General features: G+C 49.2%; 4 protein-coding genes; 3 read left to right on the top strand and 1 right to left on the bottom strand.

Annotated features, from left to right (window-relative positions):
* The first annotated feature begins 657 nt into the window (after positions 1 to 657).
* On the top strand, positions 658 to 3090 carry GSTUM_00011398001 (uncharacterized protein). XM_002841900.2 has 4 exons: positions 658 to 788; positions 859 to 1044; positions 1119 to 2779; positions 2843 to 3090. Exons 2-4 carry the CDS (start codon positions 868 to 870, stop codon positions 2859 to 2861), a joined length of 1857 nt encoding a protein of 618 aa, XP_002841946.1. The 5' UTR covers positions 658 to 788; positions 859 to 867; the 3' UTR covers positions 2862 to 3090.
* Positions 3091 to 4179: 1089 nt separating this feature from the next.
* GSTUM_00011397001 (uncharacterized protein) lies at positions 4180 to 7154 on the top strand. XM_002841899.2 has 2 exons: positions 4180 to 4576; positions 4656 to 7154. Exons 1-2 carry the CDS (start codon positions 4307 to 4309, stop codon positions 6549 to 6551), a joined length of 2166 nt encoding a protein of 721 aa, XP_002841945.1. The 5' UTR covers positions 4180 to 4306; the 3' UTR covers positions 6552 to 7154.
* Positions 7155 to 7887: 733 nt separating this feature from the next.
* Positions 7888 to 12448, bottom strand: GSTUM_00011396001 (uncharacterized protein; the record flags this gene model as incomplete). XM_002841898.2 has 7 exons in its annotated part: positions 11961 to 12448; positions 11417 to 11894; positions 11115 to 11328; positions 10655 to 11021; positions 10236 to 10576; positions 9822 to 10179; positions 7888 to 9752 (listed from the first exon to the last, which is right to left on the bottom strand). Exons 3-7 carry the CDS (start codon positions 11316 to 11318, stop codon positions 7888 to 7890), a joined length of 3135 nt encoding a protein of 1044 aa, XP_002841944.1. The 5' UTR covers positions 11319 to 11328; positions 11417 to 11894; positions 11961 to 12448.
* A 1913-nt stretch (positions 12449 to 14361) lies between these two features.
* On the top strand, positions 14362 to 16057 carry GSTUM_00011395001 (uncharacterized protein). XM_002841897.2 has 1 exon: positions 14362 to 16057. Exon 1 carries the CDS (start codon positions 14793 to 14795, stop codon positions 15411 to 15413), a length of 621 nt encoding a protein of 206 aa, XP_002841943.1. The 5' UTR covers positions 14362 to 14792; the 3' UTR covers positions 15414 to 16057.
* The last annotated feature ends 434 nt before the right edge of the window (positions 16058 to 16491 follow it).

The following is a 16491-nucleotide window of genomic DNA, read 5'->3' as shown; positions in this document are numbered from 1 at the left end:
TCGTACTGGAAGCTATCATATGAACAGCAAAAGTACCCGCCCTGATTTGTCCGTATTTTAGCGGGGTATCAATGATTGTGCGAGCTCCTTTCTATTTTGTTTACTTTTTCCCGGGTCCCTTGCAGAATGAGATGGACTGGTACCGAAAAGAAAATGAATGGGAAGGGAAGGAAGGCATGGATTATGTTCAGGTCAGATTTGGCTGTTCGTGATAATATGCTGGGGTATCATAAGTCGTCGGCACGTTGCCAGGGTGGTTGAGTCCGTGCAGCACATGATGCTATTAGGCATCATGTGTGCGGATCCTCTGGACAAAAGAGAAAGGCACTGGCCGTAGTCTAATAATTATTATATTAACATAAGAAAATCGGAAACAATGAATGTATCTGGACGATTGGATGTTCTCTAAATCCTTTTGGCTGTGATATGGATACAGCGTTTGTGCAGAAATATCTATCGCGTGGGTTCGACCAGCCATTTTCCTTTTCATACCAGAGAATGGAGCATCCGGCACTGGGTTCCCTCCTGTGGCATATGAATTTGTGGTTCGTCTGCTTACTAACGGACCTCGGGCCAACACACTCGCAGCACCCAGAAAAACATTCACCCCAACACACCGGTTTCCCTCAGAGCTCTCTCGATAATCCTCCGAAATCCCACACCTCAGTCCTCCTCGGTAAAAAAAATAAACGCGCTCCACCAACTAGTGTAGACCCTCTTCCTCGCTTCCCTATTCAACTCCATTCTTTTTCCCTGCAGCTCCCTTCTCTCCACTATTCCAGCAAAAAGTAGTTGAACCTCAAAACCCCTCCCCCTCCTTGCAAATCGACTGGCTCACTGGTTTGACCGGGAAAACAGTCAATAGTGATGTCCTTCCTCGGCGGTGCTGAGTGTTCAACTGGACGCAATCCTCTTGCTCAGTTCACCAAACATGTTAGCAAGGACAAGAGTCTCGAGAGGGATCGCTTAGGTAGCCTCCCTGTGGGGCCCGAACTTGGTGGTTTGCGAACGGCGGGAGGTGAAATGGCGGGTGCGGACAAGCAGGTCAGTATCCATCACTACCGAAACTCAATTATCTTAGCCCCAGAGATTATTTTTTTGGCTAATTATGACTCCAGATGATGGATGAATTTTATAGCCAACAATCTGGAGCATCCCCCTTCGCTTTCGAATCAATGCGGCGAGAGCTCTCGGATCTGCAGCATGGACCAGCGCCCATGGCAGGCCAACCCTGGGCTTCCGAATTTGGGACCCAGCAGGCCATGAATCCTCAGGAGCAAGCCATGATGGAGGCTGCGTTTGTCGCCAGAAACAAATCTAGCGAATTCAGCACAGCAGAATTCGCTCGCTTCCAGAATTCCCCTTCCTCTGGTGATATCCAGATGGCATTACCAGCTCCAACTCAAGCAGCCTCGACTCCCTATTACCAACAATTTCGTGGATACAACAATTTCAACCAAGGTTTACCGTTCCAAGTCCATCAGCCGATGATACAGCAGTTACAGATGCAGAACCAACAACAAGACCCGAAGGGCAAGGGGAAGCAGGTTGTAGAGCTATCGGATGAAAACTGGGAATCCCAGTTCAAAGAAATGGAGGCCATGAACAAGACTTTAGATGCGGACGATCAGGCAAATAAGGATATCGAGGCCGAGCTAAACTCTCAACCAGAAACCATGTATGGTGATTTCCAGTCGGTATGGGAAGGGATTCAAGCCGAGACTGGTGGCGCTGCCTTGAACGGAGTGGACTGGCAAAACGAGTTCGACACGTCAAATCCCTGGTCCGCCGAGGCCTCGGCTACAAACTCTATGCCCAATCTAGGGGAATATCTCTTCGAGTTGGATAACCCATACCTGATGCATGAGGATCCATTCTCGGAAGGAAAGAGGCTCATGGAATCTGGTGGAAACCTTTCTTTAGCAGCACTCGCCTTCGAGGCAGCTGTTCAGAAGGATAAGAACCATGTTGAGGCATGGACAGAGCTCGGAGGATGCCAGGCCGCGAACGAGAAGGAAACACCAGCCATCCGGGCCTTGGAGGCAGCGCTAAAACTTGACGAAAATAACCTTGGTGCCTTGATGGGTCTCGCGGTATCTTACACCAACGAGGGATATGATTCAACGGCATACTCCACATTGGAACGCTGGCTCGCGACCAAATATCCTCAAGTTACTGAGCAAGCGCCTCCTGCGCCCATCTCAACACTCGATCGGATGGCAATTCACGAGCGAGTTACGAATCTTTTCATCCAAGCGGCTCAACTCTCTCCCGAAGGGACAGCCATGGATTCGGACGTTCAGGTCGGTTTGGGTGTTCTCTTCTATGGTGCCGAGGAGTACGACAAAGCCGTCGACTGCTTTTCGGCAGCATTAACATCTACTTCGACCGGTTCTTCGTCACCCGAACACCTTCTATGGAATCGCCTCGGTGCAACACTTGCCAATAGTGGACGATCGGAAGAAGCCATCAATGCATATGAGCGAGCCTTGACCATAAACCCGAACTTTGTCCGTGCAAGATACAACCTAGGAGTATCATGTATCAACATTGGATGTTACGAGCAGGCAGCAGAGCACCTCCTCGGCGCCCTTGCTATGCACAAAGTTGCAGAAGAGAGAGCAAGACAAGACTTCAGTGAAGTCGGACTCGACCCTGCTCGCATCGTACAGAACCAGAGCACCAATCTCTTCGATACCCTCCGACGTGTATTCAGTCAGATGGGTCGTAGGGACTTGGCAGAGCTGGTGACCAATGGCATGGATATTGATGTTTTCAGGTTTGTCTCCTTTGCTCCTTCCTCCTTTCCACGGCCAACAGCACACATTGACACACGTTACAGGAAGGAGTTCGAATTTTAGACAGGCCCGCAATCAATCGGTGTTCACTTTTTTTTGGCTATGACGAGGGCGAGTGGTTGCTCTATCTACTTATTTTCTTTTTTTTCTTCTACATTCTATATTTCTATATACCTACATGGCACGGAGAGTTTGCTACAGGGCGATATTGTTGGGTTCATAAATGTGGTCGGTGGTATGGGGGCTACGGCCAGTGCAGCATAAAATTTGCCATTTCCCCCCGCAGAATAAATCATAAATGAATGAATACTCTCGAGTGAGCAGTCATGATTCCTGCGAAGCGAGTCAGGAAGCGTGATATCAGAGCGCGGTGCTAACCCCCGGAAGACGATGGAGTACGGTACCGTTGCCCGAGGAATGGAGATGTCCGTTATGAAGGGGTGACTTTCAAGGTTAGCTGTTACAAGTATTGTTGATCTTGTCATATTTCTTTTTCGCCCCAAGCCAAAACCGATCCGCGAAGGAAATGAATAAGAAAAAAAGGAAGAACCCTCATACAAGTACTGCCAAGGGCAATCTCTTCCCATTCACGTCCCCAAGGACTAATTTGCGACGGCCCCGTTTCAAGTATGATACCGATATGGTGCCGGCCTTTGGAAATCGATCCTCCCCAGAGCGAAAGTCAATACGGTAGCGAACGCTCTGCAAGAACAGCAAAGTTTTTTGAGAGACGAATTCCATGCAACTACCGTACCTGCGCTCAGAATCAACCCCTCTTCCATAGACTCTAACCTTTTATTGAGCGAGTACTCGAGTACCGGTAGTCTATTAAGGCGTGCATTTTCTTGCCGGGCACGCCGAGGAAAATAATGCTATTATCATAATATTATGATATGATATCATACTACCGGTATGTGCATTGCGCGAACAAATTTATGCTAAGGCTCTAACTTTTTGCATCCGAGCACTGGTATGTGCCCAGTATTACTAAGCAAACTGAGGGGAACGGAGGGTTGGTTTTACAGTAGGCGTCCAGCACTGACGAAGTATGATACGATATTACTATGACAGTACAAGTACAAGTACGAGTACTGTACTCGTACAGTGTCCATGCCCCCAGCACCTCCGGCCCCATAGAAACCTTCAGAAAAAAAAGCATGCTCACAGAAACCCCCTTGTGTTTATCCAACAAGGTCCAGTACGGCACATACCCTAGCAACTAAGTCTTGGCGTAACCCCACACAGCACCCTAACGCAACCTCCCTCTTCCCTCCCGCCTTCCCCCCTTTACATAGTCCCTTCCCCCCTTACCGTGCTAGAAGGCACTCGAGCACATAACTTGCACATTCCAACCTTCACCTCACTTCATCCCATTCCAGCTCATCCCTCCGTTCTTCTTTTCTTATTCTCTCCTTCTCCTCTTTCATCTTCTCTTCTTTCACCTTCACCTCACCCACGACAGATAGCGATATCAAACAAGTATTATAACACAACCAACATCTAGTTCAATGGCACACGTGATGGAACACCCGGACACTACAAACCCAACGGCTTTCGACCCGTACTCAGCAAACGATATATTCCTCCTGACAAGCTTGACCTCGGGGTCCTCCGCTATCATCACGGCAACTAGTCGTCTTGAGCACCTTCTCAAGTCACATAAGATTCCATTCAAGCCAGTTGATCTGGCCACAGATGCGCGTGCCCGCCGGATCTGGTCTAGCAAGGGGAACGGCCGTAGACTACCTGGTGTAGCTAGAGACGGGGAGATCTTGGGTGTAAGTTGCCATTCCAAATCCATCAATATGTTGTCATCTGCAAGCGAGAAAGTTTGTGCTAACAAAGGGTATTATATAGAACTTTGAAGAACTGGAGGAATGGAACGAGTACGGAGAGCTCAAGCAGAGGCTTGGGATCAAGAAGACCAAAAAGAAGAAGAAGAAGGCTGATGGCGAGAATAAAGAGAAGGAGAAGAATGTTATGGACGGGAGCACAAGCGGGCCAGCTGCTATGGTTGGGTCAAAGCCAAATGCTGAAGTTATGGTTACCCCTGACGGCAGTGCTGGGGGCAGTGGTGCCGCTGTTGCTGCTGCTGCCGCTGCGGTCGCGGCGGGCATGAAGAAGGGTAAGGGGTTGAAGAGTGCTGTCGAGGGAGTCGAGGGTAAGAGAGAGACAAGGCCAGTCGTCGAAATTAGGGGTGACCTCGACGTTGAGGTTGAAACTGCGGTTGGTGGTGGGGAGTCTATAGAAAAGGGGAAGGAGGTCGCCAAGGAGGATATCAGGGCGGAAGTACCTGTTCAGGTAGCTGAACCCGTTGCCGAAGAAACTGTTTCTAAAGAAAAGATTGCTGAGCAGAAGGAAGAACTAAAGCCTGAGCTTACTATCGCCGAAGAGAAGGTCCTCGGGAAGGGGGAGCTGAAACTGGAGCTTGAGGAAGCTGCTGAGGGGGAGGGGTTGAAGCTTGAGCTCAAGGAAGCTACCGAGAAGGACGTGCTAAAGTCCGAATCTATTGCTAAGGAGAAGTTCATTGAGAATGTTGGTCCAGAGCCAGCGACTGAAGAAGTTGTCGAGAAAGCAGAACCCGGAGTCGAGACTGTTTCGGGAGTGGAAGTTATCGCGAAAGAAAACCCAATAATAACGGAGACTTTCCCCGAAGAGAAAGTTGTTGGAAAAGACGGACCAAAGCCGGAAGCTGAGAAGCCTGTCAAAACCAGAGAACTAAAGACGCCCGGGGAACCAGAGACGACCGAAGAATCAATGGCTCAACCTAAGAAAGTCAAAGAGGTCGCCACTGGAAGACATGAAACTATCAGCGAACCTGAGGAGGAGAAGGTTCTTGAAAAGGGGGAACCAATCACAGAGACCAAGCTTGGAGAAAACCCTGCCGAATCCGGGGAAGAGGATGTGGAGCCTGAGCCCGAGGAGAGAGTCGAACCTAAGGGAGAGAACATCGGGGCTGAAGAAGTCAAGGAGGAAACCGAGCCTAAACCTGTTGCAAAGGTTGAGGGAACCAAAGAGGAAGTGAAGGCCTTGGGGTCCGAGGAGAAGGTCGGGGGGGCTAAGGAAGTGGGGGCCTCGGACCCTGAGCCGGAGAAGATAACTATCGAAGAAGCCAAGGAGGTTGTGGTCCCTGAGCCTGCCGAGCCGAAAGTCGAGGAGGCCGAACTGGAGATTGTGGCTGTGGCTGAGGAGTCGAAGGTAGAAGAGATCGAGGACCAGAAGCCTATCAAGGAAATCAAGGAGGAGGAGAAGCCCGCTGGGACTGAAAAGCATAAGGTTAAGGAAACTAAAAAGGAGAAAGCTCCTGGGCAGTCAGGGCCTAAGGAAGTCAGGGTCGGGGCCAAGACTTCAAAGTCCCCGACACTAAAGGAAGAACCCGCTTTCTCGAAGTCTACAGCATCTGAACCAGTCGAAACGACACTAATCCCTACCGAGACCCCAAAGCCAGCCGAAGCATCAAAGGCTGCCGAACCGCAAAGACCCAGATCTGAGCCCACCGACACACCTACCCTGGATTCCCCTCGACCCAAAGAAAAGTCGGCAATAGAAATAACAGAACAAGCCCTTGAGAAGGGTAAGTCCACACCCCCCACCCTCACAGAAACCGCAATCCAAAAAAAACCTCTCCCTATAATGAACTCACTGAAGACATTACCCTTTCTTCAAGATACCAATTCTCCTACTCTTTCCCCGCGGTGCGATCCCAAGAGTGAAAAAAAAAAGTTACCAAATTGGAAAATGGATGAACCATAATTACACATAAAAAGGAACCCCCACTAATTTTTGAAAACGCCTTCCCGCATTTGGGAATTTTTTCTGTTTTGCAAAATTATAAAGGCAACCCACGCAGGACCAGATTTAGGAAGGGACTTTTGCGAATCCTTAGGATCAAAATACACACTTATCGGACAACCAGAGGGAGGAGTTTGTACGTTGCCAGAAGGCAGAGTTATCGGAGTCAGTAAGGTAGGTGCGGGCAATGGTACGTTTGGGGAGGACTCTGGGGGGGTGTAGGATAGTTAATACGAGATGGAAGGAGGGAGAGGGGGGGAGGTGTAGGATAATAGTTGGCGGTATGGCGGTGGGAACGGCGCATGGCATAGGATTATGGGATGAGATAGAAAGGGAAGATACACTTTCTAGTGGCTGGTCTAGGTCTCTCCTTTATTTTAGCTTTTACTTAACTCTGTTCTCACTTTACACTATATCTTAACATTTTTCAATTTTCTTTCCCCCTCTCTTCTCTTGACTGCAGCAGGCAAGCACCTAAGCATACCATACCCAAATTTCTCCTAGTTTCTTACAAGTATTTATTTATTCGCTCTGATTCAATTCCAACAATAATATCAACCCAACGCCCGATACTGCACCGCACATGTACAATTTGTCTGCTTTTTATTTATTTATCTAATGCTTTCCTTTTCGGGAAACCCTCGACCTTCAGCGTAACATGGAGTAAAGTCAGTTAGTTACATGCCTGCCTTCATTCCTCAAGGTGCAGTGTAACGTAATACAATACTCAATCTACAATAATATACTTATCGTATCGTACCAATTTTAACGTGTTTTCCATACAATCCGATCCATCCATCCATCCAGGACGCAACAATGAAGGAATAAATAAAGAGAAGAAATGACAGCATAAAACTCATTCACCACGCAAACAATAAGAGACAACAAGACAGCTTGGTATAGTATAAGTCAATTTTGGTATGAAGGAATGAAAGAAAGGGATATATAAGAACGAAAAAGTGGAAAAGAAACCACGCCGTGCAAAATGACAGGAAAGAAGTGAAAGAGGAAAGGAAGAATTTTTTTATGTAATCCCAGCCAGTCGTCGAGTGTTCAAGAGGCGGAAAAAATAAGGTGGTAGAGTAGAGTGAAGGAGGCTAAAAACCAAATAGAAGATGGAACAAGGTAAAAAAAAAAAAAGAAATGGGTAATAATAATAATAATAATAATAATAATAATGCAGACCGCCCAACCCTAGATAAACAAAAAGATAAATGGACAAAAAACAGCGCAAATCAAACTTAAAACTCAAAATTCCAACAGGGTTCAACAAAGAAATCAAGAAAAAATGGCAACCTCAAGCCACGCCATCAATCGACCCATTCGTCCCCTTCGACGTTCCAACCGCCATAGTAGTAGCCATACTCCCCGTCGCGGTCCCATAGGCATTTGCAAACACCTCCTCTTCATAATCGCTTTGTTCTTCGACAAGCCGGACGTGCTGTCCGATGCCAAACTCGCACCTGAATCCCAGGAACTCGACCACGTCGCCAGGTTTGCAGTCCTTGAATAGGTAGACAACGTCGCCATCGTAGATCCTTCCGATTCGGCCCTTATGCTTCTTCTTCCCGTTCAAGATGATGCCGTTGGTGCCCCTCACGTAGTACCAGGCGATCATGTTATTCGCTGGCTGGAAGCTGCCCTCGTCCACGTCGTAGTCCGGGGGCGAAAGCTGGAAGGCAATGTGGTATTTTGATATGCGTATGTCTGTTTCCGTGTGGGTGCAGCTCGCGGAGCGGCCGATGCTGATCTGGTGTCTGTTCAAGGAGATGGTTGAGTGAGGGATTGAGCCGGGCATGGGGACCAGGCGGCCCCAGGGGGTTGTTGGGACGGCGAATTGACGGTTGTGATGGTGATCAAAGTTTGTGGGCTGGGTGGGGGGTAGGTTCTCATCTGCGGGTATGGCCAAGGGGGTGGTGGGGGGTGGTGGGATATTGGAACTGAAGAGTGACACAGGAGTGTAGAATTCTACTGCCGCCTGGGATTCGAACGAGTCGGGTTGCGGGCTTGTGCGGCGGGAGCGTTGATGTGGAGTCGGGGTAATTTGGCGGGCAGCAGTCGGGGTAGGACTATTGTCCCTATTATTACTATCGCCATTCATGTTCCTGTTGACTGCTAGCGGTGTCATTTGGTTTTGATGCTGGAATTCCCCGTCGGTGGGGGAAGGGGTATCCTTCGGGGAGGGTGAATGGACTTTGAGTTTCCCGACCATTGCTTCAGCACCACTAAGAGAACCGCCGCTAACGCTTCGACTAATGGAACCAGAACGAGTACCTTCGCGTGGCTTAATGACGCGGAGTTCATCATATTCAAATGGTTCGTGCGTCTGGGAGGATGGGACAAAGTCCTCTTCTACCTGTCGGCCATTTTCCAAGCTATCATTGCCGTCAGAGAACGCGGAGTATCCATGGTCTGGAAAGACACCAGAGCTCCCTTGAATAGAGATACCGGGAGGGGGGTGAAACATCCTGCGTGACCCACGATTGGACTCTGCGTCTCCAAGTGATGCGAAGGATCCCTCGGAGCTCCCGCTATCGAACCTGACAGCAGGAATGTGTATTTCACCCTTGAAACTTAGGCCGGTGACAGCCTTGCGAAGCTGGACGTCCTGAAGCTCTTCGCGCTTGGGTGTCTCGATCTCCTCGTCATCGCTGTCTTCCTCGTCATTATCACTAAGCTCCTCTTGTTCAAGCCTGCGGGGGCTCGCTGTGAACTTGGGTCTAGCATCGGGTCCTTGGACCATCATCCACTTCTCCTGCTGCTTCTCAACCTTTTCGAAGCTGCTGATGGCGTTGGCTTCCTCATCATCTTCTTCGTCCAGCCCTTCATCCTCATCCTCTTCTTGGACTTCCATACTCGACTGTTCCTCGCTCCCGTCCGCGAGCCAAGGGTGCCTCAACGCTTCAGTCTCCATTATCCTCATTCCTGGGTTAACTTGTAAAAGTCGCCTGATAAAATCCTTTGCTTGGTGGGAGCGGGCCCCCAGACGCTTCTCGAGAGGGGCCACATCGAATTTGCCAGAAAGAATAATCTTTAACATGTCGTCTTGGTTCTTGCCTTGGAATGGAGCACTCCCCGTAAGCAACATGAAGATTACGCAACCGAAACTCCACATATCGACGGCCTGGTTATATCTCCTTCTCTGCTTGGCTCCCCGGCCGTCTTCGCGGCCAGCTTCCTCCCTTGGATTACGCTTTCTCTTCATACTGCCGGCTTCTTCGACGAGGGCACTTGCATAGCCTGGGAAAACTTCAGGGGCAAGAAACAACATTGTACCACAGAACGTCTTGAGGAATGTGTCTTCGTTTTGGACCATTTTGGCAAGTCCGAAATCCGATATCTTGACCTGGATAGGGTCATCGCAGGCAAGAAGGATGTTGTCTGGTTTAAGATCACGATGGGAGATCCCCATGCTATGGACGTACTCGATTCCACGCAAGACCTGGCGTGAAACCTCCTGAACCATAGGCTCAGGGAGTGCTCCGTGTTTCCCAAGATATTCACTCAAGTCGCCCCCTTTTATGAGCTCCATGAAGATGTAAATGTGGGAGCGATCCTCATGGCAATCGATATACGAAACAATATTGGGCTAGCACGAAGGATTAAAAGCTGTTCTCCATCACCGCCAATACATAAGGTACTCACATGATTTAGCTTTTCGAGAATCTCAACTTCCTTTCGCACACCAAGTTGTCTATCACTGCTCTGGGCAAATGCTCGCTTCTGGATCGATTTTACAGCATAAGCATCACCTGTTCGTCTGTCGATGGCTCTCCTGACAGTGGCAAAGGCACCCTTCCCGATAATGCCCTCGAACTTATACCTTTCCCCACCATCCCATCCATCGTTATACTTCACAGCCTTCGCCATATGACGGCCCTTTCCCTGAACTTTAAAGGGATCTCGCAATTCTGCAGCGAGATGGCGAGCAGGTGACCGGGTATGTTTTAGAGGAAGTTTAGGAGGTGGAAAAGGAGGCGGTATTCCTGGATCCAGGCCAACATTCGCGATGCTGGGCTCGCCGCCGGCAGGGCTCGGAACTCTTTCTGATGCGAGTCTAGTACCATCTTGGGTCGGAATCCGAACTATGAACCTCAAGAGCTTTGCGCCAGGAGCAAGGTGAATCACACTTCCTGCAAATAGAGCACGCTGGTTGTCTGTGCTCTTTCCGCCATCCGCTCCCACGCCGCCGAGTTTGACATTATCGACCCAAGTCCCATTAGTCGAAGAGTCATGCAACATCAGCACACCTTGGGCATTCTGATATATCCGAAAGTGTAGATTAGAGATCCGTCGACTTTTGTTGGATTCCGTAAAAACAACGTCACAACGAGCCGGATTTCTCCCAAAAACAAAGCCGAGTTCAGGATCCTTAGGGCCCGGGGAGAGTCGAAGAGCGATATCTAGCCCTGAGACCTCAGGTTCGCCTTGCTGATTGGGAGCAAGTTGGGTTTGCTGCTCTTCTTCGTCCTCCTCATCTTCCTCGTGTTGGCCGGGCTCGGGCGTTGTCGATTGACGGCCAACCTGGGCAGCCGGGATTCGTAGGACGACACCTGGGTCTACCTTAGCTGTCTTTTCGACAATGGAGTAGGCGGCGGGCGAGCTCGGATGAAGGAGGCAAAGGACGCCCGCGAGGTAGTTGCCGTGAACGGTCGAGGGCGCGACTCCATTGTGGACAGGGAGTGGTTGGGTAGCGGGCTGAGTAGCTTCTTCGTCCATCGCTGACATTTCCTGAATCCTGTGGGAATTATGACGGGATGAGCTCCTACTCAAAGTTTTCCGCAGGGCAACTGCAACTGTGACCACAATTGAAGATTTGTACTCACAAAACACGACGCGATTGGAATCCAAGACCGAGTAAACAGCGGGGGCGGGGGGGATGAGGGGTATTTATAGTGGTGACAAGAGGGGAGTAAAGAAGGGTGGTGTGGGTGATGAGCCAATAGGTAAGAGTGATGGAGGGCAAGGTGGCTCTAAAAAATAGGCCGGGATAATGATTGAATCTCACCCCGTGGATATATTTTATCCCTCCAAACTCCAAGGCGGTTCTAACCCGACAATTGTGCGCAGACCCCGTTCAATCAGGGCGGGAATTGAGTCTAAATTGGAATATCCGTGGACGGCAGGAGACCCGGTGAGAACTGCTGGTGAAGAGCCCCACGCAATGGCCAGCCCTACGTCAAGATCTTGATGGAAAGTGGGTTGGTGGAGTGGGGTTCTTTGACCGTCGAGGTAGATAGCTGCCTGGGAAGCTTGGGCGAAGCGTGCGAATGGATTGTGCGTTCTCTTGCCCAATAGATAGACCTTTTGGAGCTTATATTAAAGAGTCAAAGAAAGGTTGCCGTGCGATAACTTGTCGGCTCGCCTCACAGGTCACTGAAAGACTGGACGAAAAGAGAAAGATCAAATTGCGACGTCTTTATTGGCGAGGGTGTGACCCTTGGTGCTGCTGCTCTCTTGCTTTTTTTCTCTCCCTTAATTCTTCCTTCCTTCGCTCTTTCCTTCACTCCGCCTAGCTCTTGTTCGCTGGAATGTAATGAGAGGATATTCCAAGAGGAACAGGTGTATGTTGGAGTGTGTGAGAGAAAGAGGAAGCAGCGGGGCAAGGAGAAGGGGAGCAGCCTAAGAGGATGCAGCCGAGGCCGGGCAGATGACGGATGAGGGAGCCTGCAGGGGGGGAGGTGTGGGAAAAGTGGGAAGGGCGAAAAAACCCCCCCCCAAAAAAAAAAAACCTTAAAGGAGAACGCGTAGCTCTAGGACACCACCTCACGTGTCCACGCGTAAAGTGGTTTTCTGAGAGCAAAAGAAAAAAGCCTTGGGATCCTAGTGGATGGTATAGATCGGGAGGGAACGAGGTGGGGAACGAGGGAAAGCTGCGTAGGGGCGATGAGATGAGACGCGAGACAGACAGAAACAGGGCGAACGGTTAAAATCGAAAGGGAATAATGATATGATAAAGGGGAGGGGGAAAGCTTGGTGTGTGTGCTCTTCTTTACCGATTCGATTGTAGGATGGCAGTCTTTATCACTTCTCTTTTCTTTTTCTTTTTCTATCTTTCTTTCCTCCGTTCCCCCTGCATAAATTTTGACCCTGACCGTCGCCGTTCGCTGAGCTCGAGGAGTCTGCCTAGCTAAATCGAGGAGAACGAAGATGAAGAGGGCAAACTTCAAGGAAGGGGTACCGGTATTATAGAAATCGGGAAGAGGAAGAGCGACATGGGCATGGACAAGGACAAGGCAGCAGCGGAAAGGTTTTTAGAAAAATTTAATATACTCGTATTTTATTCAGAAAGAGAGGGGGGGAAAAAGGGCGGTATCATACCCACCCCACAGCACGGTATCTTGTATCCCCCTTTCACACAATCTTTAGAAATGCTTCAGATTTCTCCCCAAAAGCATGTACCAGCAATCCCTTCTCAGAGGCCTGACACTGGTACGATACTTGATAATGTGAAAGGCGGTAGTCTACAGCAGAGAACGCAGCAGGTGGAGGAGACTCGATCGAAGCGAATAGGGATAATTTAGAAGCAGCGGCCACACCAAATCTGGCTAACACCACCAACAAGCTTCTTTTCTTCACCCAGGCACACCCCCGGTCCTTCCCCGGCCGAGCAAGTTCCAAGAACCTGGACGCGGACGGTTCAGAAATGGAGCAGAGAAACGACGAAAGGAGGGAGGGGAAATTGACTCGAACGTTTACCGCTATTGTACGAGCACTCGAGCACTCGCACCGGTATAGTAAAGGTAAGACCTCTGTGGGTGAACCGTCGAGGGGGGGTTCATAGGGGGGCGCCTCGAACTATGAAGGTGCTCAAGACAAGATATCTGGTGCTATCCACGCAAAAAAAGGAGACCCTATTAATGAGTCAAACTTGAGGAAATGCTTGGTTAGTCATCCTCTTACTTTTGCGTCCCCGTTCGGGTTTGGAGAATCGGGTGTTAGGACAATGTCATACCATTATTATTCGTGGGAGAAATAGGAGTGGAAAGGAGAGTTGAAGATGGTGCTATGGCTCGGTGAAGTGAGGAAGGAGAATAAAGGTCGGACGAACATGAAATGTACTAGTAAACTTTGTACGAATGAATGTTTGTTTACCCATGGTTCAGAATGGGATGCAGGCGTCAACCTCTGTCCATTCTCCTCCTGTTTCCTGATTGTTTTGTTTCCTTTTTCAGTAACTTTATTATTCTTTTTACCCTTCGTGCATTCCCATTTATTGCAGCGACACTGAACCGATTGGGTGATAGGTTTACCGTAACATATGATAAGTAACTGGTGGAAAAGGTTGCCAACCGATAACAGAAACCGTAGTTCCTGTTGAGCTCGCTTCTTCCTTTCTTTTTTCCCTTTCTCTCTCTGCCTCCTCCTCTTCTTCCATCTATTCACCCTTCTCTCCCTCTGGCCTAAAAGGAAAAGAAAAGAAAGAAAATCTTTCGAACAATTGAATTTTCGGTACCAAAACCAATACTACTCGTACTGTATCATAGCAAAGATAGCCTTTTGTTTTTGTTTTTGTTCTTTTCTTTTTTTTTCTCTTTCTCAACTTCCCCGGGACTAACATTCGGTGATAGCGAACCCTCCTCACTGTGCGCGCCAAGACAAATACTCGCGTCATAATCTTCTCTTTCCCTCCTCTTCCTCCCCCTTAGCAAGCAATTTCACAACCACGTAGAAGAATCGGGATAGGGCAGCAACAAACAGCGATAGATAAACGGGCCCTCTCTCGCACCCTAAAACTTACCCTTCCGTACCTAACACAACCCTACGTCTCCTCACCCCCCCCCCAATCCATCGCCTTAAACAAAAGCGAACGACAGCGACAATCACCAAAAATAAAATCAAGAAGAAAAAAACAAAGTGCCAAACCTAACCTCATAACCGCCATACCCGCACCGTGACTCCAATACACACGCGCACACCCACCTACACGCACACATACGCAGACATACACCAAACCCTTGTTGGCAGCGGGAGTCACGCACGGACCATACACTTTTCTTAAACGAACGAGCACAACAGGGTGTGCCCGAAGGAGGAAAGAAGGAGAGAAAAAATATCAAGATGCGCCTCCCCACTTGTCCGCCCCCGCCTGCCGCTCAAACGCACACTCCACCTCGACAATCAGAAGATCACGACATCGATCCATCACCCATCTATTCACCACTATCCACACCTTCCCCGCAGCCACCCCCCTCTCCTCCGATGGCTGCGGCAGGATTCACAAACCCCCCCCGCTCTCCACTTCTACCTCCACCTCACTTCTCCGGCTCTTCTATTGCTACTGCCGCTACCGCCACCCCCTCCACCAGCACATCGCCTTCCCGCACCCCTTCGCCCAGATCTCCAACTCTCAAGCCAGAGACGAACAAAAACACCGACTCGATCGCGTTAAGCTCAGCTCTCCGGCTTCTCATCCTCCAACGCGAGCGCGCAAAGCGAGACATCCAGATACTCGAACAACTGAGAACCGAAGCTCTAGACGCTCCCGTCGAATTCATGAACGCCCTATCGCTAAAGTCGCCCCCCTCCCCCACCTCTCCTACCTCTTCAACTTCAATCCCACCATCTGGAGTGCGCTTGCCGAAACCACAGGAAATATACAAGTGTCCACCAATCGAGTGGGAAAAGTATAGGATTTTGCCCACCCCGCTGGAGCGGCTACATGAGGAACAGAAGAGGCTGGTCCCGCAACAGATGCAGACCGGAGGTGTGTTGGGCGTGGGCGTGGAATTTGGGGACACTATTGCTGGGGGAGATGGGATCCAGGGTCGTATGAGACTTTTTGAAGGCGTGGGGCAAAGAGGAGGGGTTGTCGGGAGATAGAATTGCCCTGCGGGGAAAATGGGGAATAGATGGGAGGATAAAGGTGAGGGAGAACCTGGAAAAGATGGGAGAGGAAAATGTGAAGGAAAAAAAAGGACAAAATATCGAAATAAAGTTTGATGGACGGTTTAAATGTCATACACTTTGCCTTTTCTTTTTATCTTACTTTTTACCCCTTCTCGCCCCCTCCCCCCCTTTTTCCTTCCCCTTTCCCCTGCTTGTCTCCTCGCCTCCCCTCTCTTCATTCTGTGCTCCTTTTCTTCTTTTCCCCACTGCTTCTTTCGATTTCAATTCCCCACCCCCTTCATTTCTTTTGGCACCTACGGAAAGTCGTTGTTATCTCCTGTTTTCCACTTTCTGATCTATTTGCCTCTTTTTATTATTCTTCTCCTTCTTTCACTCTATCTTTTGCTTCTGTCTATCCTACTCTATCTATCAAATAAACGGGGGATGTCGGAATGGGGGGAGGCTGGCAAAGCGAGCCAGGTTGTGCTGCGTTGAATCGGATTGGATGGGATCGGGTTGGATTGGATTAAAAGGTTGGCAATTGATTGTGAAGTATATCAAGTAGAGTACCAGTTAGTAAGCAACTAAGTAGGTTAAGTTCAAGCGGGAATGCAAGCATGGTGTGTGGGAAAAAGATATATTTGAAAGCACAGTCCAGTTATGAAAGCTCCTTGACCGATCGATTGAGATTGAGAATTTTGTCCATTTGCCATTTACCCTCTACTCGAGTACCGTATCCCTTTCATATCATACTCTACAAGAATTCTTACCGACGCCCATCACACACCACGGTGATCCAGCGCCGCTTGAATAAGGCTCTCATCATTATATACAAAAACAGACCTCCCTCCTCCCCCTTCCTCCCCAACCACCTTATCCGAAGCATAACCCAATAGCTCTTTATGTAGACTACTGCCCTATCATACGAAAAGTGTTGTTTTTTCTTTCCTTTTTTTCTTCTTTCCTTTTCTTGTTACCACTCCGCATCCCACGTGCTTTGTTGTGGTATTATATCAATTATGTCATGTTGTAGGGCTTGTATGTGGGGTTGTGCGGTTTTGTACGATACTGT

Source organism: Tuber melanosporum (assembly GCF_000151645.1).
Source record: "Tuber melanosporum whole genome shotgun sequence assembly, scaffold_83, strain Mel28".
In the NCBI taxonomy this organism is placed as follows: Eukaryota; Fungi; Ascomycota; class Pezizomycetes; order Pezizales; family Tuberaceae; genus Tuber; species Tuber melanosporum.
The sequence above is the reverse complement of the archived record's forward strand: the minus strand, read 5'-3'. Positions and strand labels throughout refer to the sequence as shown.